We start from the raw sequence: 24716 nt of genomic DNA, 5'->3' as shown, positions 1-24716 counted from the left end.
AGGGTAATACAGAACTGACTCGCAAAGGCCAGAAAATTCAGACTTCCTAAAATCTACAGACTCTGTGTGTACCTCAGCCCATTGCCATCATAGATAGCATTACGGCATGCAAGGAAGCATGTTATTTAGAGACTTCTGCAACATTAAGTTTCATCCTTTGGGTTAAGGAGAGAAAAGTATTTTAGCGTTAACTTTGAATTCCCTGGCTTTTATTGGTTTGTCAGATCACTAATGCTTTTCAGTCTAGGTTGTTTTAGTTGTTTTTTTTTAATTGTTCTATTGTCATGTGGTATGAGAAGGTCCGAGGTTCATTCACACCCATATCATGAGGATCCACAAGACAGAGATTGTTTTATTGGCAGCTTCCATAGTAACAGACACATGGCAGAAGTTCTGGTGTTTTTGGCCAGTGAATGTGGTCGACAGCCCAACACGTTCTAGATCATGAGACCAGGGAAGGGGGTGGACAAAAATCACCATTCGTGTAACCTGGTCCAGCTCCAGGAGGCCAAACTGAGCCATCTTGCATCACGTGGAACGATGCTAGTGGGAAATTAGCGCTGAGGTCTGGTGGCGGTATTCTTTTGTCTTTCAACCAGTGAAATCTGAATAATCACGTTTTTGTCTGTGATGAGGCAGGGCTTCTCCCCAGCTTCCAAATGACTCTCTGCCATGCCCAAAGTTTCTTTGGAGCAGTTTTATTCCCAAACTGAAACCAACAAATAAAACTAGTTTCATAACTCACGTTTTGCATCTCAGGCTTTCACTGCCTCCCCTCCCGGGGGGTGTCTGGCAGTCCTGCTTCCTGCAGCTTCCTGCCTCTCTCTCACCTGCTGACTCTCAGCCAGTTCCTTCTCACAGCTAGCCCTTCACTGGAACTTCCTTTAGAGCCCCAGGGGCAGCCCACCCCCTTAATTGGCCCAGCTGGGAGCACCTGTTCTGGCACAGGCAAGCTGGACTTACTTCAGTTACAGGGGCCAGCTGCCCTGGGACATGGTCCAGTTTTGGTAACATGAAAACTACTGTTAACAAAGTCAAGAAAACGATGCAGTGCTCAGTGGGGACGATTTCTCAAAACCATTCACATCTCGCTAGTTCCCTCTCTGCAAACATTCTGCTTTGCTGGTGACTCTTATATCTCGTATAGCAAGATGATGGTACCTGTCCCGGGTACCAGGGACGCCACCTTTGACGTGGAGCGTTCCAGTGGAACATGAGAGGAAAGCTCCTGCTAACGGGACGGTGTCAAGATTAAAAAAATCAGACCAGCCCCAACCTATTCAGTGTTTTATACACCTTCCTTACGAGAGTTACTACTGTTTAACACGTAGGAAGGGAGAATGTCTCTTCAAAGCGGAGGATAAATTCCCTGCATTATGAGACCGGAGATTAACACTGAAAGGTTTTTTTAAAATATAGGCCCCGATCCTTAGGTCTGGTTGAGCTTGCTTGGTGCTGTACCAGGTTGTGCAGCACCCGTATGTACCCCTAAACACTGGGGCTAGTGGATGCCAGCATGGTGCCGACTGGCCTAGGTTAGTGCAGCCTCACCTGGGACGTGCAGTTCTGCTCCCCAATCATGTTGCATTCTGCAACTGTTTTTTCGTTTGTTCTTTTCGTGTCCTCTAGGTACACGCTGCTTCCCAAAGGAGTCTTGCAGATTACCGGACTCAGAGCCGAAGACAGTGGGATTTTTCACTGTGTGGCTACCAACATTGCTAATGTGAAATTCAGCCGGGAGGCCAGACTCACTGTGTCAGGTTAGTAACAGTAAATGTGGTCTTTCACTCTTTCGCCTTCTATCTGTTGTTCTGAACCAGCTCAGTGTAACAGAACTTTTGTGATAACAGTATTGAAAAGCTTTCTTCTGTCCACAAACAGTACATTCATCGTTCCTGCTTGTTGTTAGTTTCTGCCAGATTGGTCCATTTGATAGCAAATAAACCTGTCTCTTTGCCTTTTAATTAGTGCCAACCGTTGGGCAGGCGGAGGAGGGAGGAAGAGGAAAACATGAGTTGTAGAAGGAAGGAAGGGAGAATACATTCTTTCTGAAATGTGAAAGATTCCCCATTTCCTTACAAACTTGCTCTCCTCTGGAAGTAACTGCAACACGCGGCGTGATCAATTATTTATCCAACAGGGAACTACATTCTAGTGTTACATTACATCCTGAGGAGTACTGACATTTCCAAAAAAGAGAGAAAAAAAAAAAAAAAGAAAGCAAACAATTCTCAGAGCATTAAGGTGAGGTTTTTTTTGGTTTTACTTGACGGAGGTGAAATCTGGCCCTACTGAAATCACTGGGACCAGGTTTTCACTCCTGATAGTACGGAAAACTTTAAGGGGAAATATAATGGCATGTGAACTGTTTTCCAGAAAGTGAGTGTTATTTGCCCATACAGTTTTGGCACACTGCCACCTGTGCAAACAAACGATACCATAAGAAACACACAACTGCTTCCCTGCACAAATGGAATATGCATGAGCTTTGCATGTGCAAATTCCTTCATTTTGTGATAGTGCACAAAAATGAAGCGTGCAGGTGATGTCCACGCACGCAGTGGAGGATGGATTGAATTACCTTTGAAAATATGGCCCACAATGTTTCCATAACTTCATTAGAGTCCAGCTTGTCTTGTCTGTAGTGTTTTGTGGGCCATCCTTTATTAGACTACCCTTCTAGCACACAAGTAACAATCTAGAAGCCTCTATGAACAGTTGGCTCATCAACAATTTCTGCCAGGCCAGTCAACCTAACATCAGTAGTGTAGCCTTCTCCTTAACATTTGATCCGATGTTGTTTGGCCACTCCTTTAATTTTAAGCAATGTTAGTCTACAAAATCTACTTCAGTGTTTCAGTCACCCTCCCTAGTGTGATGAAAAGAAAATATGAAGTCAAATCATGCACCCATAACCCAGCAAGTAGCCAACAGTAGATGACAACTTAGAACTTTGTGCAGGAGAAGGCACTTTCTGTCCTCAGCTTCCTTTTAGAAAACATAAGTGGTTTGCTTCTTGGTGGTTTCAAAGTGTCAGAGGTTCTTAGTTTCTGTTGGTTTCATTCTTCCTGAATGGCCACTTCTGGGCAAATAACCCAGCAGTCTGGATTTCTTCTTGGAGATATAGAAACCTAATTTACATGTAAATTTCAGATAAGGAATTATACTGCAGAATGGGAGCCGATTTTCAAAAAATGCATATGTGAAATTGTGCATGGAAAATAGGTATTCCAGAGAGAAAATCATGCATGCAGATGGTCAGTCAGACACACGACTCCAGCTGGAATTTAATTAACCATTTTGTGAAGATACACAAGCAGGAATAGAATCCAGCTTCCTCTGCTGTACCTGTACAGGTCTGTAGAGCTGACAGGTGAAATAAGGCATAAAACATATAATGGTCAGTTGAGCAAGCCAATCTGACCCCGATTATACCCAAGGAGCAGATCCATTGAGCAAGAATTTGGACATAGTCACTTTTGAGTGTAGAAAAGCACTCTGAACAAACCAATCCTGGAATTTTTGGAGCTTCATATGTCGCTTAATGTGATACAGCGGGGCAGGACTTTAGCTTTTGTAGACAAGCACCACATCTCATTACCAGGAGTCATGATCCTGTTGTCTCATACAGCTATGCCCACTGAGGCCCAGGACCTGCTGTCACCAAGCCTGCTGTAATCCTCGGACATGGCTCTGTGGCCAGTGACGTCATAGAGCTTGGGCTGTTCCTTTCCTGAATGCAAGATTAGTCTCTCGGCAGCATGTAAGAAAACAGCCTTTGGGAAATGGGGAGAGGCTGGGGCAGAGAGATGTTGCACGTCAAATCTGATGGGAGAAGAAAACGGCTTAACTGCTTCTGAAAAACCTGGTGGCATTCGAGGCCTGTTACAGATCTGCTTGCTTGATGTATGTGAACAGTAGCTGCAAGGAGGGGAAAACGAACAATAAATTATCAGCGGGCTGAAGTTCTGTTTAACAATTTACTGCTCTGAGTTATTATTTCACTCAGGGAGTAAAGTGCTAGCTGCTTTCATCTGACCATCTCTCACTCTGAATGGATGTTCCCCTGGTTTCCTTTATGTGCAGCGTTTGTGGTGTTTGTTTTCCTTAAAGAAACAAGTCCCATGATGAATAAGTCAACACTGTGCAGACTACCCTGACAGTGCTCTTTCACTAGTGGAAGTTACACCATTATCATCAGCGTGAGCATTACACAGATAGCATTTCAACATGGTTGCACCAGTATAGGCCTTGCATCAGCATAAGCGCGTGGGAGTTGCACTGCCATAATAGAACTCAAAATCACCTCGCAAACCTTTGCATCTTCTTGCCCTGGGATGTGATGGTGGCAGGGGATAAGAATTACACCGATTCGTGTTCTGCCCATCACCTCCGTAGTTGGGGCTGTGAATCTGTGTTCACCTGCAAAGAAATGGACCCAAGCCAGTTTTTTTATTGGAGCCTTGGAACTTGGTTTCAGAACGAAGACTTTGCTAATGGGCCGGAGGAGATACAAGATGAAGATGGTTTCTGACTGCAGCACCAGAACAGGATGGACTGTCAGTGTTTCTCACGGAGATGTTGGTAAAAGAGAGACACCTGATGAGCAGGTTGCTGGTTCAAGAAGATTAATTCTTTGCTGATGTTTCCCTGTTTCCTGGGAGCGTGGTGGTACCTCTTTGATAGAACTGCTTGCAGGATGCTTTCTGATCAATTTTGTTGTCCTTGCAAATGCTTGCACATGAGATGGTTGTACAATAGGATGGACAACCTGCCTGCACCCCAACCGACCAGTTGGCACTGCTCGCCTCACTCTTAGACAGGGTTGCGGTGATGAAACTGGAAGGACTGGAGGATAGAACCACTGGGGTTGTGGACTCTAAAGCACGCTGTCAGTCTCGCAGCTGTCTTCCCTCTCCTCTTCTGCAGCACTGGGGGTGGCCCCATGGCAGCACAATGCACAGAGGTTTCTTCCATCCGATTGATTGGTTATTTTCAAGTGCCTTCTTAGAGCAGATGTTCCCATGTGGCTTCCCTGCCTCTCTGCACTGACACCTTTCCTACGCAAGCGCACACCGATGGCATTTCTTTCTCTAACAGAGTGCTTGTCCTTATTGATGGTGCCTGGGACCTTTTACCAGCCTGAACATCCTTCTCTTCGATGCGGCTGCCGCTGGGACTGAGTTCAGAGGTGGGGACTTTGTGCCTCAACCTCAGCCAGTTTTGTTTAGGAATTGCAGCTTTTCCCTTTCACTCCCCTGCGGTGTTTTGAAATGCATTAGGCTCTGCTGCTAGCTCACTCGCCTGGAGCTCTCGACCAAGAATCGCTCCTTCATTCCTGCCCCCTGGATCAAACGAATTTCCTGTGTGGTGCGGAGAACCTCCTGACAGATCGTTTGCCGAGATCAGCCACTCTGCATGGAAGGCTGGTGTTTTACGTTTCCAGCCACAGTCAACATAGGCCCTGCTCTGCGGCCCCCTGCTCTCTGCTTGCCCCTGTGCCAGCCCCATGGGAGGTAGTGCTGGTACACTGCGCTCCGGTTACTTCTGAATTGGAGGCGATGAAACCGTAAGTGGCTCCCATCTGGCTTTGGCAGCCAAAGGAGCACGGTGCAGAGCACACGGGCTGTGTTGTTACGTGATGTTAAGGGGCATTCTGCCCACATACCACAGGCCCCGTCAGGGTGCAGAGTGGAGTGGTGGCAGTAATATGTAGCGTGCCCTCTGTTGTACCTGTACGCTAATGGATATGCAGGCCAGCCCCCAACCTGCCTGGCCAGGTCCCCGCCGGGGCTCTGATGTAGCGCTGGAGATGCTAGCACGTTGCCACTTGTGACCAGAGAGCAGCATGCTTCCTGGCCCCCGTGTCAGAGGCATGGGGAAGAAAATTGGCTTATTTGCATTTTGTATTTCCTGAGGCATGACAAGGCAAATGAGGTGGACTTCATCCCGTGTTCCAGCAACACAGAGGAATGAGGTTGCACTGCCCTTATTTTATTATGGCACATATAGTGCTCCGTGTCCCGTGTGCGCCCCCCCCCCCCCCCAGCTCTGCTTTATTTACTCCAAGTCTCCGCCAAGAAAACATCCCTGGATCTTACACCTTACTGGGCTGTTCATTCCTATTCTCATGGTGAAGACAGACACCCCTGTCATTCGATGGACATTTACATCCAGACTGGATAAAGCAGGAGGGAAGACACCATCAGGAACAATCCTGCCTATGAAGAGGGAGGGATAAGATGATGTATGAGGAAAACCACTTTGCATTGGGATAGAGGGGCTGGTGCAGATAAGAACTGACACACACCAGGGCTCATCACTTAAGCTGAGCCCCAAATGGATCCTTCTGGGGTTCAAAAGAGTTTGGACAGCTTTTAAAACAGTTCTGTTTCATTTTGGCTGCTGACCCTGCCCTTCCATTTCTGGTTCTGGACAGTACTGTAGGAATCTTGGGAAAGTGCTTTATTTCAGCCTTGGCCAGAAGCGAGAAGTACCAGGAATCTTGGGAGGGAACCTGTTCTTGTGAGATGTCTGACCCAGTGCTGCAAATCCAGGAGGGTGCATGATTTGCATAAGGTACAGTGAAGTATTTGAGTTGGTCTTGGGGTTAAAACATGGCATGGCGGGCCAGGAGAACTGTGTTCCTAGCCCAAATTGGACCAAGATTTTAAAAAATGGGAACTGGAAGTTAGGTTCTCAAGGTAATATTTAGGCATTTTAATAAGTGGTGAGCATCCATGGACTTCAGTGAGAGATGCTGCATGTTTTTAGTGCTTTTGAAAACCAGGACCTTTTATTTAGGGAGCCTAAGTAAGAACTGAGGGGTGCAGTTTTCAAAAGCATGTTCATCCTACCTAGCTCTTAGACAGAGCTTTGCATCAATAGATCTTAAAGTGCTTTACAAAGAAGATCAGTATCCTTATCCCTATTTGACAGGTGGGGAAACTGAGGCACGGGGAGGAAAATGACTTGCCCAAGGTCACCCAGCAAAGTGGCAGCAGAGCTGGGACTAGAACCATGGTCTCCTGAATCCCACTTCAGAGCACTAGGTCACACTGCCTCCTCTCTTCCTATGGAAGTCGACAATAAATCTTCCATTGACTTCAGTGGGAGTTGAGTGAGGCCAGCGCTGAGTGCTTTGGATTAGGAGCCGAGCCTGGTGTTGTGATGCTGCGGAGATAGTTGGAAAGGTGTTGAGATCCCTCGATAGAAAGTCTCGTTTTTCAAATCTGCTAAAGTTCACCAGTTGTTAAATGTAATTAAGTGCTCTGATTCTCTTCAGAGATCGGTATTGCACAGGGTAGGGTGAACTGTACTTAGCAAGAAGCCAACTTTTAAGCCACACGTACACAAAGCGATATGGATCTTACCTCTTTAAAAACAACCCATCCTGTAGCTTTATCACCCCCTGTACAGCAGCCATATACATGCTTAACAAATGAGCCATTCATTTGTGGTTGCTTCAGTACCACTGTAATATCCCCTGACTTCAGCCCCAGCTGCAGTGTGAAGCTAAAAAGTGCAAGAGGATATGAAATCTAGGAGGAAAGCTTTTGCAAAGAATTTCCAATGCAGCATTTCTGGTTGAATGATCTTTGCAGTCAGAAGAAGCTCCATGTACAAGAGCCAGTAGTGGAGAGATCAGAAAGCAGAATACTCAATATTAGTCACAAATCAGACCCAAATGAGCCTGGGCTGACTTAATTATACCCTTCATCTCTTCCTACCCCCACTGCTGCCCTCCAACTCCTAAGGATCGAAATTGATGGACATATTTGTCCATGCAGGTGTACAGAATATTCTTGCCACCGGCAATGGATTGTTGAAATTCCTTAAACACTGCTTGACCTCAGTGTTTGTGGAGTATAACCTAAGCCCATGGAAGTGGGGCTGCACCAGATATGGACTTTGGTCACTCTAAAAAGCACTTGTCGAGCGATAACTCTAAGCCTGTGGGTTGTCATGGCTTTGGGCTGATTTTGCCTTTCTGGAATTGGGCCCAGTTTTTATTAATGGCAAACTTCTGTTGTATGTAAGAAAGGATTGTATCATATTGATTCACACTGGGGTGCAATTTGTCTGACAGGTTGTGGGTCTAGTGCACACGGTATTATTTTGCTGTATCGCATTATAGGTCGTGCCCAGAGGCTTCAGCCAAGATCAGGGCCACATTGTACTGTATGCTGCATGGCCACATACCCAGCAACAGCGCTTGCCTTGAAGAGCTTGCAGTCCAACAAAGGAAGTATTGTTATTTCCATTTTACAGATGAGAAACTGAGGCACAGAGAGGTTAAATGATTTACCCAACTACACACAGGGAGCAAAACCAGGAGTTGAGCCCAGCTCCTTACATCCACACACGGATTGGCTGATACGTTACTTCAAACCCCCTGTGCAGAGCAGACAGTCTCCTGGGGCGAGACGGCTCTCGCAGATGTTCAGCTTGCACTGTGTGTGGCTCTGTGGAAAGCTGCAGTGTGGGGAGTGCTGAGAAGCAGAAGTTTTGGGTTGGAAGGCATCACTATTTTTGTTGCCTCTTCATGCATTCTTAGCTTCAAAGAATGGTACTGGGCATTCAGCAGCGTTGCCACTCTCCAGCATTTCCAGGGTGACAGCAGAGACGCCTCGGTTTCTGACGCCTTAAGTGTACATCAGCTCTGCCTTATCTCCCGACCTCCTGGAAGATGATGAAAGGTGCAGAAATCAGTCAAATAACAGTGCAGAGGAACACACCTCCTCCAAATCATATTTCAAATCTGTAGGAAGCATGAAAGGAAGGGTTGGTCTTATGAATATGTCACTGGGCTCTCACAAGATTTGGATTCAGGTCCCCGCTCCGCAATGTGCTTCTTATGCAAGTCACCCAATGTCTGTGGGCCCCCCTTGCCTATCTGTAAAATGGAAATAATACTTCCTCTGTTTGTCTTGTCAGCTTAGACGATGAGTTCTTCGTCCTAGGAGTACGTGCATCATCTAGCACAGAGGTCTCAAAGTCCTGGCCCGCAGGCCATCTGTGGCCCGAGAACCTCCCCACTGCGGCCCGCCGAAACTTTAAAAAAAGGAAAGGAGTACTTGTGGCACCTTAGAGACTAACCAATTTATTTGAGCATAAGCTTTTGTGAGCTACAGCTCACTTCATCGGATGCAGTGAGCTGTAGCTCACGAAAGCTTATGCTCAAATAAATTGGTTAGTCTCTAAGTTGCCACAAGTACTCCTTTTCTTTTTGCGAATACAGACTAACACGGCTGTTACTCTGAAACCTTTAAAAAAAGGTTATTTCATCCGGCCCTCATGGCTACCGGCTGAGGGAGGGGGGCGGGAGGGAGCGGGCAGGAGAGATTCACGTGCCCCTCTCCCCAGAGGAGAGACCCATGCAGCCACGCTGCTGGCTCTGTCTGCTGCAGGCACCGCCCCCCCCCCCCCCCAGCTCCCATTGGTTGGGTCGCCGGGCAGAGTCAGCCGGGGCGGCACACGGCCAAGGGAGCGAGGTGACATTATTGGCCCGCTGGGAGGATTTGAGGACTGGCACTGGCCCTAAGGTAAATTGAGTTTGAGATCCCTGACCTAGCACAATCAAGTGCCAGTCTAGGTGCAAGTGTGATACAAGTGAATAATAATGGTACTGTAGCGCTGCCCACGAGATCTGTAACCTGTCATACAAAAAGCATCAGCGTGAATCAATATGGTCCACCCCTTTACTGCAAACCGGAAAGGTTTTCTGATAAATGTTAGCTGTTTGGCCTGAAGTCAGAGGTGATGTCAATTGTTATGGAAGGAGCACCGCGTGGAACCCCTGTAGTATTTCCTTGGGGAAATGTCCCTTTAAAAAAATCCCCAGAAGGAGAGATTTAGAAGCAGCCCCTGTGAGCAACACCAAGGGTCAGAGGCAGCAGCCTAGTTGAGTTTGAGGCCAAAGCACATGGCCATAGCAGCAATAAGAGATGGCTCCTTTACAGGCAGATATCAGCTGTTCTGGATGCTGTGAGCCACGTCATGAAGTGGGGGAGGGCCTAGCATGTTATGGGCTCCCACAGTCTAAAGTCCGTGGGTGTAACTTACACACCAAGGGGGCAGCGAGAGGTGAAGCAGGAAAAATAATTTATGTGAGGGCATACGAAGGTGAATAGTAAAGCAGCCCCTTCCCTATTGGGTCTCACATCTCCTTACACTTTCCTCATAGCTGCTATCCTTCCTCTAAGCCACTTCCCCTTTCCACCCACGTCACATACATACATCAGTTTACACCCACCTAGTGGCGTGTACTTTCACCAGCGTTTTTGTCACCTCTAAATCTGGTCTGTTCCTTTTAATGCTGCTTTTCAACAGAGATGGCATTCAGTCCATGCCATTACAGATGACTTGGGCACCGCGTGCATTTCAGTTAAAAACTTGGCCGATCCATTGCCAGTCAATGCTGTTTTCTTATACTTTGCATGTGTGTACAGTATGTGAATTGGATTGACAGAATGTGCTTGTGGATTGGTCATTGCTGGCAAGAGTGTTATCATGGAAACGTCAATATGCATATTTGAGGCACACTTCAACATACACCTGTTATATAGGCAACGTCCTTGTTTGGTGTGACTAGTTAGTGAATGCATATAATGAAATCATTCATTCTGGGTTACGTGGGTCACATTCTGTTCCATCATGTAGATGAACTGAGCCCTTGTGGGTTATCGTACTCTATAGTGTCATATCTTGCAGTTAAGCACTAAGGCCTAGTAGGTCTCAGTTAACAGTGAGTATTTCTTTGCAGGCTCCCATTCTACAGTTTACAAGGATCCCATGATTCTTGTCGGCCCAGAAAACCTCACCCTGACTGTGCACCAGACAGCTATCCTGGAATGCATTGCAACTGGAAATCCCAGGCCCATTGTGTCCTGGAGTCGACTAGGTAAGCAATTGAGTGGCAGGAATTTAGCTTGGCACTGTTGATTGTCCTCACACAGGAAATAATTATGTGCCATTGATTATTTATTGCACAGGACAATTCAGCCTTCTCTTTACTGTTCAGGTTAATTGTAGACTCAGAACCCCTTTTATCTTTCTGTCTATGGTTTGTACTGCCTTCCGAGTTCCTATTTCAACTTGTTATTGAGGTGGGTTGGTTAAAGCTGTAGACGTTTTATGAAAGGTGATAATTTTATCTTTCCAAAAAGTGACAGTGTTTTCTTTAGTTGCATCAAAAGCATCAACGTTGGCTCCAGAGAAGTGACTCATTCGCAAACATGTCTTCCATGTAAAACAGACTTGAGAGAAACTGTCTGCCTATTGAGTGATTTAAAATAAAACCAGGGAATGGGAGTGGTTAATAGTTGCACACATGAAGCTCTGAAGAATAGATACTCAGTGGTGAGGTCAAGAGTATTTGTTAATCAGCATGAAAAACTGAGCCGCTGGCAAGTTCGGTCGCACGAGTGGAGTAGTGCGGTGTTGTTTGCAATCAAAAAAGAATTTTATGTTAAGCTCTGCCTGCTTGACGTTAGCCCAGAGAAATGCATACAGTGGAAGGGTGCTTTCACGTTTAACTGCCAAGCAGAAATCTTTCCCGAAGAAATAGCTGATGGCCTTTGTGTTGCACTCTGGTACCTGAAAATATATGTGTATGTGAACCGAACCAAGTGAATGTTTCCAGACCTTTGAGCTGTTCCTCCTCGGAGAAGCACATTGCAACCATTTCATTCTCACAAGATCTTCCCACCAGGATATTACATGTTCCCCAAAGTGGCTATGCAGGGTAATGGGCTACGTTTTTGGGAATGAAACACACTCTGGGTAGCTATGCTCACCCTAGACTTCAGCCGCGCTCCTTGCTTTTTATTCATGAATCTCTGGTTCTCAGAATTTGATTAATGGTTGTTAGCTTCCCAGTCTAGAGCCTTCAGGAAAACAGCAAGAATACATTTATGTAGTATAATCCAGAAAGATTTTTTTCACACTGCCTTTTCCATTCAGATTCTATGGACTGTTAATACCACCTACCCAAGACTGTCGCTAACTGACCTTTTCCCCCTGAGCAATAATCATCATACTGATGCTGTTTTAAAAACCTGCTGGATACGCTATGCACGGTGTTGCAATGTTCTTTTGGGCACAAGGCTGCTCTACCCTGACTCTCAACTATAATAAACTACTTTATAATTGCCCTAATTATATCAGCTCATTGGCTTGTTCAAAACACTTGTCTCCATAGAGTGGGGTAATAATGAAGATATAATAGCATCAAGCCATATTACCCCATATAGATTCAGTCCAACACTACTATCTATCAAAAAAGACCCCAACTTCTCTGTCATGGCATTTGATGTAGAGCTACCGAGTCAAAAGAAAACCTCGCTATTTTTATTTCCACGTTAGTGTGAACGCTTTCCTCCCAAAGAAACACATTATTTTGTCTATTTCTACAATGATGTGAAAGGTTGCTTACAAGTTAATGGATCTAGGGATCCTTTAGGCTCTTTTTTGAACTATTTCAATAATGTGAAAGTATCAGACATAGTCTTTGGCGTTCTTGTGTCCTCACAATCAGAAGGAGGGGAAAGGAGACAACACAACTTTGAAAGGACTCCCAAGTAGGACAAAACCAGTTGAGAGAAGCCGTGGGGGTTGACATCAAAGAAGAGGTATTTTCATGCCTGATTGAGTTTATACATGTGTAGCTTCCTCATGTATGAAGTTTACCTGTCTGAGGCACCTCCTACAATGCTAGTTCATGAAGAGTAATTGCAGGAGGGCTCCTCTTAAATAACTGTTGAAGCAATACAACTTGGAGAAAAAAACTTTCCACACGGAACCATAAACTATAAAATATATGGCAGTGGAGTCTTAAAGGTAGGCGGCCAACTTAGATTAGGCTCAGTTTCAGTTTTATTTAAATAAAAACGAATATAAATGAATAATTTGTGCACCATTTTTTTAAAAATCAGAAAAAGTCCCCATTGAAGTAGTTCACCTTTGCAGGATTTTGCCATTTCATGGGGGTCCTTTGTACCCCTCAATTTTTATTTTGCTTGCCATTTCAATGAAATGGCAATTGTTTTATTCAGAAATGAGCGCAAATGTGAATTTTTGCATTGTTTTGTGTGTAAAAGCTGTCTTCTCTTAAACAAATGGACCCACTTTTTGCTCTGACTTTGCCAAAAACCTGGCTGATTTTCAGTGGGAAATGGACCCAGTTTTGTTTGGGGGAAAAAAATCATTCAAATCATGGGTCAATTTTTGAATGATATGCAATAAACTTTTACTTTTATTTCCTTGTGAATATTTTGTATCCCTCTACCACAAAGTTCTTGTGTCTCCCACTGCATGAAATGCTTTGCAAAGTGAAATGTTCATTAGAGGATTTGTTCCGAGAGAAGTATAAAATCGTTAAGGTTTTGGTTTGTTCAAGAAAGATAAGATTTGTCCTTTCACAACTATACACTTGAACCTGATCCCGTAGGTGTACAAAAATGAATCTCCAGGGAACTTATTGCAAAGCCAGCAGAATGAATAATGATTTTTAATGTATTACATATCAGCTTATCCTTTAACTGACAAGCTGCTGATCTGGCCTCCATCAAAGGTACTGAGACAAAATAACACGCTATTTAGAGAGATCTACAAAAGTGAGACAAGGAAGAAAGGGCAGTGATTATCTGATAGCGTTATACAGAACTTGTCAGAAAGGGTTACACAATGGGAAGGAAATTACTAAAGAGGGAGCCATTCAACACATAAACCATGCAACAGTTGTAGGAGCCAATTAATTGGTAACTTATTGGACACAGAAGCTTGCAATAGATGGCTGACTGGTTGACAGGAGCACCATTCCCTGAAGTGTTTAGAAATAATAGAGTAAATTTCACCACTTCACACACTGAATACTCAACTGTTGCAATGTATTCTAAATATGCTAATACATGGTGCCCAATGTCTGATGGAGTAGAAGACCCATGTGTCTAAAACGTAGAAGGCTGCTATGCCAGGATACAAAGAATTCACAAAAGACCTAAATGATCAACATTAGAAAGTTGTTACTTTCTTTCTACTTGCTACTTATAAAAGAAAGGCATCCGCGTTGTTGCATATTCATATCGCCTGGCACGTTTTAACGAATTTCTGTAATTGGTGCTGATGTGCCAGTCATTTGCTTAGTAGACAGAACAATGGAATCCATTACAGTGAAAAAGCATCCCAGATACCTTTGAAAGTTAAATAACTTCTACCCCAAATTGCAGGGATCTTTCCTCCAGATTTCACTCTAATGGGAAATTTTAAAACTTTATTTGTGCACTGCAAGGAGGTTCTTTGAGGGTGTCTCCTATCTGGAGTATAGCCAGCTTCAGTGTGAGCAGTGTTTATTAATTAGTAATCCAGCTGCTCTTCACTACCAGCCGAAACCCCCACCTTAAAAACAACATGCGTTTTAAGGCCCTATCAGTATTCCACCCTGCTGTTTGCTAGCTGGTTCATAGTGTTGTTTTGTCACAATCGCATCAGTATAAAGTGAAATGGAAATGACCTAATTCTGAAGTCTCCAAGTAGGCACACAGACTTAGGGCTCAGTTCCTCCTATAGCCCCCGGGGAAGCCATGTGACACTGGGACTCATAATGGGGTTTCATCTCCTGCTCAATCAGACAGCCTACTGGATGTCAAATGATGATCCATGAACCACCCGTTCTAGTGGGTCATTGGTAGTTCTTTGATTCACTAGTCATCATTTCTGAGAGACTGTAGTCTAGCAGACAGTGAATGTCACAGGGTAGGAAGATGTAGGAGGTCCACAAGATGGTTTTTGTCTCACAAAGTCTTCCATAGAATTAAAACATTCGAAAGCCGCTGGCATGGCTGATTTCAGAGGATGCAAAATGTCCTGCTTATTGTTGGGGTCGACTTTCTGGAAGGGACTGCTGCATGTAAATTTACTGGGCTCCTTGGGCCCCCATGAAAAGGAATGCTATTTCCAAACGCTGATCCTGAAAGGGTAAGGGAGGTGCTCGGTACCTTGCAGAAGGCACACAGTACCCTGTAGATTCGCATCCTGTCCCGGGCAGGCAGTCTGGGGATCTGAGCCCCTGTCTCCATTTGAGTCTGGCTGATTGATTCCAAACTTCTGTAGTGTGTGTGGTGTGCTAAGTTACTGATGTTTGAGCCATTCCACCATCCGAGAAGAAACTACAGTCTAGTCACAGAGTTCGGGTGAGAGCAGGGGGCTGGCTGCATGAGGAATACCACCTTCTCCTCCCTGTGCTCTGGGAAAGGGTGTCTCAACTCTTCTGAGCTGGCATTGCAATGGGAAGCTGTTACAGCACAACCATCGATCTGCATGGTTGGGGAGTTCTCACTCTCATTTTGATGCATTGCGTCTTGTCCTGTGCCAAGAGTGTGAGCTCTTCAGGGCATCTTTTCATTACCTGTTTGTATAGTGCCAGTGGGGCCCTGGTCCATGGATAGGCTTCCTAGGCATTATCACAAGCCAAGTAATGGTACGTTCGTGTTCTGTTTGGGTTCGGGTTTGCCAGACTGGTTAGACTTGCAAGGCTGACTTCTTTGGAGATTGTCTAGTCCCCATTGTTTTAAAGGGTGGATAGCTCTGCAGCAAGCTTCGGCAAACAGGATACAGTGAACAAGCCTGTCCGGATTGGCTCTCTGCTGCTCGCTGATTCAAAATAAGTTAAAGGTCACATCAACCATTTCACTCCTGTGAGCCCCTGTAGCTTAGAGAGCCGAGCAGCAGCGTTTAGAGCAAGTTAGCTGGGGCAGGATGTTTTTCCTCTTTGTGATATAGCCTAATGCAGGGGTTTTCAACTTTTTTTTCATTTGCAAACCCCTCAAAATTTCAAATGGAGGAGGGGACCCCTTTGGAAATCGTAGACATAGTCTGCAGACTCCCCGAGGTCCATGGACCCCCCAGTTGAAAACCACTGCTCTACTGAAAGATGGAGGCCGGGTGATTAAAGTCAGGAACGCAGGTTTCCTGGGTTCTGTTCCTAGCCCTGTCACTAACTCGCTGAGACTGTGGGCAAACCTCTGTGTGGGGTTTCCCTGTCTGCACAATGGGTTTGAGAATATGTGTCGACCACGCCAGGGGGTTGCGAGGTGCAGTTCGTGTGTGTGGAGCCCCCTGTGCTCCTCAGAGGAAAGGAGCCGTACTTGTGCCAAGGGTTATCTTTGTGCTCTCTCTGTGACTGTGAGATGGGGCTTGATGATAACACTGAGGGCTAGATCCGCGTGCGCCTAACTCCAGGAGAAAGAAAAAAGAAAAGGAGGACTTGTGGCACCTTAGAGACTAACCAGTTTATTTGAGCATGAGCTTTCGTGAGCGATGAAGTGAGCTGTAGCTCACGAAAGCTCATGCTCAAATAAACTGGTTAGTCTCTAAGGTGCCACAAGTCCTCCTTTTCTTTTTTCTTTTTACGAATACAGACTAACACGGCTGTTACTCTGTAACTCCAGGAGAGGGTTCATGGCTGTGAATCCTGAGTTGGGGGAAGCACCACACTCTGGCCCAGCTGGGGACCTACGTCCCTTGGAGGGGTGGGGCTTGGGCCACACCCCACCCCTTGACATTTCTTACACTACATCACTCAGGGCTGTGAAAAATTTTATACCGTAATTAGGTCGACCTAACCCCCACTGTAGATGCAGCTAAGTCTCCTTCCGTCGACTTAGCTACTGCCTCTTGAGGGGATGGGTTTACTACAGAGATCATAGAATCATAGAATATCAGAATTGGAAGGGACCTCAGGAGGTCATCTAGTCCAACCCCCTGCTCAAAGCAGGACCAATCCCCAACTAAATCAGGAACCCTTCCATTTCTGTAGTGTCTACACTACAGAGTGTCGCCATAGACAGACCCTGAGAGAGGGAGTGTGAATTGAGCCAGCAAATGCAACCTTTTATGATTATTAGAGTTGGCAAAACTTGCCTGACTTGAATGGTGGATGCAGAGTAGTTGTAGCCGTGTCAGTCCCAGGATATTAGAGACAAGGTGGGTGAGGTAATATCTGTTATTGGATCAACTTCTGTTGGTGAGAGAGAGAGAGAAGCTTTTGAGCCACACAGAGCTCTTCAGTACCTTTCCCAGAGCTGAAGAAGAGCTCTGTGTGGCTCGAAAGCAGGTCTCTCTCACCAGCAGAAGTTGGTCCCATAACAGATATACCTCACCCACCTTATCTCTTGAATGGTGAATATGAGCTGGGAGAACTTTATTTTATTTTTTTTGTTTAGAAAAGAGATAAATTTAGCTGGCAGGAAAAATTTCCTCAAACTCTGACACCTCTAATTAATCGATGGCCTCTGTAGAGACAAATGGAAACATATAGACACTGATATTTCGACTGCACGGCATATCTGACGCAGCCTGGGTCTTTTATGCAGCACATGGTAAATAGCGTAATAACCCAGGCTGGCATTCAAGTCATATTTCTGTGTTATTTCTTAACTCGTGTATACAATCATACAGCCTACCTGCCAGGTACAGCCTGCTCACATATTTCACCTGTCCTACTTCCTCAGGAGAGAGATTTGATTTTTACACCTATTGTAAATATGGGCTTCAAAAAGGTCTAATTTAAAGAGGAAATCAAGTTCAATTTGAATTTAATTCAGACCTTCTCTACAGTTTGGTTTACATGATGTTATTCAGAAGGAACCGACCCTTCTTATTGCTCATTAAACACTGGACAGGTCATGCTTTACTGTCCTTTTTTATGGCTGAGCAATTTCCTGCTGCAGCACATCGGCCAGCTATACAATTATTTAATGACATTGTTTTTCTCCGTCTGAAAGACCTGAGCCCCTTTCACTGTAACGTAAATAATGAAGTGTCCAGGGTCTGCCTGCCTGATGGAACAGTGAAACCTCTGAGGTAAACATTTCCTGTAAAACATTGCAAAGATCATGGGCAGAATATGCTTCTGCAACTTTCAGGGCATGTCCCCTGCTTTGTATCTTTCAATCCATAGTACCTTTTCCCACCGCTCTCTGTCAAGGTGCTGTCTGAAATTAGACTATTTATTTCTGCTGGTCTGATGGGTGAACACATACTGCAGGATCTGCTGATTTATTTATTTTTTTTGAAATACCTGTTTTTTTGTCTAGTGTCATCTCTTAGTGCTCCTGTTCTTGAGGACTTAAGCTGTCTTGGTGGTTTGGCTCCTGTGATAAATGGTTTTGCTTTCGGTGTAAACAAAATAGTTCCTGGAGTGAGGAAGAAATTGCGTGCCTAAACTTAAGTAGAAACAAACAGAAGAAATTGATAGGTGCCCGATATATCACAGATGGCTTGCAAAGTGGCTTTTGGGTTGGGTGATAGTTATTTGTCCCTTTCTGCTAGAAGAATGACTATACTGTAATTGACCAGTGTAGCCATTTCGTTGGTTTTCTGTAAGGCTGTGGCTGGCTCTGGATTCTTCACAGGCAGGATAAAACCCCCATAAAAGCTCTTCATTATGCACTACTGTTCTACAGAAGGAATTTTCTTCCTGACCCCAGCTGCTAATCAGTTTATTGCCTGAAGCATGAAGACCAATAGCAGAGATAAAAATTATAAGGTGTCTCAGCTGCTTGACTGTGGTGACCCAGCCACATCTGGAATGTCAACAACTTCATTTCCACACCGATTGGCCCATAAATTTCCCATTGTTGGATTACAGTAGATATTGACATTGGAATGACTGTCTGTTCCACAGAGCCGTGAATGTTTGCAAGCCGTACCGTTCGCGGTCCCTTTGGTAGAAGGCTCCTTGTGATTAAGACAACTTGGTAGTTATGCCTCTGACTGGAGTAAAGTCAACCCTAGAATCAGAGGGCCAAATCAATGGCAATTACAGGTGCACAGCATCTTGGGATTGAGCAATAGAAACGGAAAATTACTGTCTCATCTAGCTGATCCTGTGCCAGTGAATGACTGTTCTCTACAGAATGTTTAAAGTCTTTATTGGATTTCCACTACTTCCCTGGGGAGACTATGCCACAGTCTAATATAATCAGTGGCAGGAATTTTTAATAGTGAGCCTAAATTTTCCTTTTTTCTTAAAAAGAAAAGGAATACTTGTGGCATCTTAGAGACGAACAAATTTATTAGAGCATAAGCTTTCGTGGGCTACAGCATGCATAGATTGGAACATATAGTAAGAAGATGCATCCGATGAAGTGAGCTGTAGCTCACGAAAGCTTATGCTCAAATAAATTTGTTTGTCTCTAAGGTGCTACAAGTCCTCCTGTTCTTTTTGCGGATACAGACTAACACGGCTGCTACTCTGGAACCTTTTTTCTTAATATCTCAATACACCTTTAAAGCACAACACGCAAAGTGTTTTGCTACCGAAAGGAACAAATATTTGAAGAGGGTGTGTTGTGTTCAGGTGCTAGGAACCCCAAGGCTGGGCCTTTATTTTTTGGTTCTGTAGGGCTTTTAACTCTCTTTCTAAACACAAATGCAAGAAGGAACCAGGATTTCAGTTTCACATCTGATGAAAGGGCAGCTCCTCCAGCAATAACTACCCGGCTCTCCACTCAAACTCCCTGGAACGAGCTAGTGCTGATTTAGAGCTGTGTTTGTCAGGCGCGGAGTCTTAAAACACCAGCCGGTGGAACTATAAAATGCAATGGCCTGATACTAATGAAACATGTTGTAATTGGGGGCAAAGGCTTAGTTGGGGCTCTTGGACTGGCTTTTTCCACATGTCACATGCATAGTTTGAGCTGCACTGTGGAGGGCTGGAGCTAAAACTCACTGAAGTCAATGGAAGGACTCCCCTTGATTGGGACTCAGGACTAACTCCCCTCGCTGTGGGCTAGAGAGTTCAGCTTAAAGGTACACTAAGTAATTTTGTCTCGTTTCCTCTTCCAGATGGCCGTCCCATTGGCGTAGAAGGAATTCAGGTGCTGGGGACAGGAAACCTGATGATTTCTGACCTCACTGTGCAGCATTCTGGGATATACGTGTGTGCTGCTAACAAACCCGGCACTAGAGTGCGGAGAACTGCCCAGGGAAGGCTAGTCGTACAAGGTAAGATAACCAGGGTACTATTGGATAATTACACCCATTTAGCTATTTTCTCCACCTCTTCCTAGCCCTGTGTAAAGATCTGGCCCTTAACAGGTGCTGGTTCAGTTTTTCCTAGATGTTCTTTGCATTGCATGTTCATGAAGAGAGGAAAGTTTTTATTTTAAAAGTACAATCCTCCCCAGTCCCCTAGGTAGGTACTCGGATGGCTAGCCTGGGCCGCTGTCCCTGCTGCTGCGGCCAGTGCCATTTTTAGGTACTACCTCGAGCAAAGCTAGTACATGTCTGTCTGCCTGAGCTGAGAATGATCATGGGACACAAAGCCTTTCCTTTCGAAATCCCTCGTTCGTTTGTATCCAGCCCAGGTCAGTAGAGAACAGAAGTCATTAACGTCCAATGATTCTTCTGTTGCCTCTGTGAAACAGGTTGAAATGCCCCCATGCAGTTCTTGTGGTCACAAAACTCACCTGTCATTAGTTAGCACCCTTCTTAAAGGATTAGCAGGGAGCCTAAAGGCTGAATGGGCCTGGAGATTGATTTACTTTCTCCCCTCTACCAGTGGTCCCCCCAGGGCAGGGTTGAGGCCCACTGATAGGGTGTCATGGAGGAAGCTTGTAGTTATGCTGTGTCATACCTGTTCTCTGCAGATAACAGAGTTCACCAGGTTATCTTTCGCCAGCATGACTTTTATTTTGTACAGTTAAGACATTTAAAACTCTGGTTCCGGACAGTCAGTGGGCAGAGGACCCACCATGGTGGACTCCGGCAACAGATGATGAGTCTGAGCCACCCACGAAAGATTCAGAGTTGAACCCTCTTAAAAAGTCACCTGTGACATTCCCTGTATTGTCAGTGCCAGGGAAATGCAGGTTCCACCACTGGCCCACAGCAATAGTCCTGACAGGGCCACCTCTCATGGGCCTTCCAGCTAGCAGCCAGAACCAGGCGATCCAAACCTCACCGAGCCACCAGTCTCCCTGGCGAAAGGAGCCAGGCCAGTGTTTAGAAAGGCAAGACAGCTGGCAGCGTGGAGCTGAATGGTGATAATCCTCCCCTGATTACAGGCACTCACGTCCTCCTCAGGCTGGTCCACTTACAGCATCTCACCCTCTCATCAGTTCACTCATTAACTGTTGACTGATGATATCCTGAATCTCAAATTATGCGTCTCTTGCCGGAGTGGGCTAATTGAACCTTTCATGCTAGTGACAGGGAAAGTGCTCTCCTTCCCCGGTGATGCTCACCTGTCAGTTACCGTGAATCACATGCTGGGTTCACAGTTGTATCTCTTGCTACCACTGCAGACGTGATATCAGCTCTAAAACTCCTGATCACTCAATACATGCATTCCTTCCCGTGCTGATCTATGGAGAAGACTCAGGTCACATGGTACTGGCCTCCTTTTTGTTCCCAGCTGCTAAATCGCACTAAAAGAAGCTGAAAGTATGTGAAATCCCCTCCCTATAAGCAATTGCTGTAATTGCCACCGGGACATTATACCATTGCCAGCAGGGATGGAAGGGGGTCACACGGCGATCTCCCTATTAAGTTGTGGCCCACACAGTGGAAAAGTTTGGGAACCCTGGCGTTCAGCATTTACTTCTGTAGCACAACATAACTGAGAGCGGCTGTAAGGTCAGGTTTCTTTGTGTGACGCGTTTCCTCCGCTTGCACACTCCGAGATAGACACAAGGGATGCTCTCCATTCATCTTGAAAGTTAAAGGTGCTGAATAAAAGCACCGCTAATAATTCATAGCAGGAGTCAGGCAGATTCAGGTTTTGGAGCAGTAAATCAGCAACCGCCTGGAATGCAGCCAGGTGCAGCTACAGCGTCTAAAGCCCCAGGATTGGGATGGTGCGGGGGAGTGGAAGAAAAGCTATTGAAAAGTACTTTGCGTCTGGTAGGAGATCTTTCCCAAGAGTATGCATGTGGTAAAGGCTATTGAACGACATGAGGCTGGGGAGCAGACAAGGGAAGTTTAAAAAAAATGGAGCTAGTTTAAAAGTCTTCCATGAAAGTTGCAAAATTAAAAGCTTTCCGTTCTGCTGACGGCTTCCTCTTTAGCGACAACATGGTAAGGAAAAGGAATAAGGAAACTGTTACATGGCCAAACTGATTACAAAGAGGCCGGGTTTAAAATCACATCTGTGAAGACTTGGGTTCAGATTCTGATTTCAGATATGCTACTGTAAATCCAGACTTACTCTACTGACTTCCATTGGGGTTATTCTGGAGTTACACTGGTGTAACTGAGAGGAGGATCAGTTCCTAGGTGTCACAGCCATTCGGGACAGCCTCCTTGTCATGGAGCAAATGCTTTTCCATTAAGAACTAGAAGATCAAAAGGGTCTATGAATATGAGGAGCTGGCGACTGCTTCTCTGTGCAGACACAGCGAGGCTGTCCTGCTCTGACTGTTGCTAGCTGAGTTGTATCTGGAAACTGATTGGAATTCAGAGGTACAGCAAGGGTCATCCGACTGAGTGTGTAGTCTCTTTCCAAGGGCCGCATCCTTCCCCTGTGGAAGCCAGTGGCAAAACTTCCATTGGCAACAGAGTTGTGCCCTCGGTGTGGTCAACTACGCTCGCTGCCAGCAGCTTCTGCTTTATTTGAACTCTGTATTGTCTGAGTTTTCCCACTCAGAGCTTCAAGTGATTGTTTTCAGAGGGGTGGCTGTGTTAGTCTGTATCAGCAAAAACAACGAGGAGTCCTTGTGGGACCTTCGAGACTAACAAATTTATTTGAGCATAAGAAACTGCCGAGAGTGAACTATAGACTGCAGGGTTTAGCTTTATCAAGATATCAAAGGTGTAAATTACACAGTTTAAGGGGGAAAACCAATAACAACGAAACAAGAGTCTGAATGATTTGGGAGGAGCTCTGCAGAAGTGCTGGGCTTCCAAAACAATGCCCAAGTCCCCACAGCACGATCTTCCAAAGTGCTAATAAATAATACTTTCATTCCTGTTCTGTGAGGCTCTCACCATGCTTTCCAGGCATAAATCAGTTAACCTTTGCAATACTCTGTGAAGAAGGCATTCTTGTCCACATTTTATAGGTGGGGAAACTGAGACAAAAAGAGGTTAATGTGATTTGCCTAGTGTTGCACAATAAGTCAGTGGAAAAGTTTGGAAGAGAACCCAGGAGTCCTGACTCCCATTACTCAGCTTCAGTCACTAAGTAATGCTGCGTCCCAAAGATCTTAATGAAAATCTTGGCTATAGGTTGGGCTGAGATCTTTACATTTGATGTCTTCACTCTCTATTTGAACACTTATTCTATTTCAGTGATAATTATCTTTCTCATTACAATCTCCCTTTTAGATCGGCTAATACCATCTTATTATCCTCCTGGGACTTCTCCTGCCTTCAAAGGTTAGGGTCTCAATCTCTCTCACTCTCTCTCTCACTGGCCTCGCCTATCCATTTAGAGTTCTTTGATCTCCTTTGTTAAGTCCCTACACAGAAAAGTTTCCGTTTTCTTCTGGGATCCTAACACAGACCTTTGAATATCACGTTGTGCCATGTTACAAGTGAAAGTCTTGTGAGGGGCTGTTTTAAGAGCAGACTGTGTCTAAATACAAAATGGAAGGTATTTGTGTGGGATGGATGGGGGAAGCAGAGGGGTCAGTGGCAGTAAAGAAACTAAATCAAAGCCCTCTCTTTCTCTATCTCCTGTACGATTTATTGTGCTTTATTATGTGTTTGGTGTCATAACAAACTGATGGGCTCTGAATGGCCAGATGGTCACCAGTGTTCTCCACTCCACGCTTCATTGCCTCCTGAAAGCTATGGAAAAAAATGAGATCCCATCTCACAAACGACTGTCCATCTTGAGAACACATTTTAGAAGGCTCTTTCGGACAATCACTGCCTCATATCTCTGTTCTCTGCTTTCAGAAATGGGTTTTGTTCTTTTGTACAGTGGATTCTGCAGCTCATACTCTCATGTGAGCTGTTCTGTTGATTTCGTTAGCATGGGATGGAGGATCAGGCTCCAGGTTAGAATTAATTCACAGATGTGCTGCAGTTACTGTGTTACGTGTTGGAACTCTTGGCAAATACATTGCTACAGTTGTTTGCACTAGCTAAGGAGCTCTTAGCATTTACACCATTTACACTAAATTTATGCCATAAAAATGTGTTCAAGATCTCACCATGAAAAGATTCATATTGACTTCACCAGCTGTTGGATCAGCTCCATTGAGAAAGGGACATTTGCAAATTTCAGATCAGGGTTTGACTTTTGAAACTCCCCAAAGTTGGAGATACTCTGCCCTCTTTTTCCTCTCCAGTGTTCCTCGGACACGTGCTGTGTCAGTATCCATACAGACTCTCAGCCTCGGTGCTCAGTGGAAGCAGAATTTTACTTTGGATTATTAGCCGATCTCTCGTAAAAGTCGTGTGTCATGTTTTGACCAATGATGGTGCCGTTTCCCCACAGTTCTCCCTCAAGTGGACTTCAGAAGTTCAGCCTCTGTTCCGATATTAAAACTCTGGGCCCAATTTTCAAATTTTTGCCCCTTAGTGAGATGTCCACAGCCTGCATTACGGATGCTCAGGTCAGTATGTAGGTACATAAAATGGGCACGCATGCTGCTACTGTAGATCCATAATTCAAAGCCTGCCTAGGAAAGTAGGCTATTATAGCTGTTAACCATCTTTTGGCTGTTTGGCAACCTGCATGAAATGAATTTGGGGGGGTCAGTCCA

The 24716-nt window shown here is 45.1% G+C and overlaps 1 protein-coding gene across 1 annotated transcript in view; it reads left to right on the top strand.

Moving 5' to 3' along the window:
* Positions 1-24716, top strand: part of IGDCC3 (immunoglobulin superfamily DCC subclass member 3) — a 179951-nt gene that overhangs the window by 102065 nt on the left and 53170 nt on the right. Inside the window, exons 4-6 of the mRNA XM_074966574.1 lie at positions 1630-1760; positions 10766-10903; positions 19849-20007. Coding sequence (XP_074822675.1) covers positions 1630-1760; positions 10766-10903; positions 19849-20007 — 428 coding nt within the window. The remainder of the gene's footprint in view (positions 1-1629; positions 1761-10765; positions 10904-19848; positions 20008-24716) is intronic.

This window comes from Natator depressus, chromosome 10, assembly GCF_965152275.1.
Source record: "Natator depressus isolate rNatDep1 chromosome 10, rNatDep2.hap1, whole genome shotgun sequence".
Lineage (NCBI taxonomy): Eukaryota > Metazoa > Chordata > Testudines > Cheloniidae > Natator > Natator depressus.
This window is presented reverse-complemented; position numbering and strand designations above follow the sequence as displayed.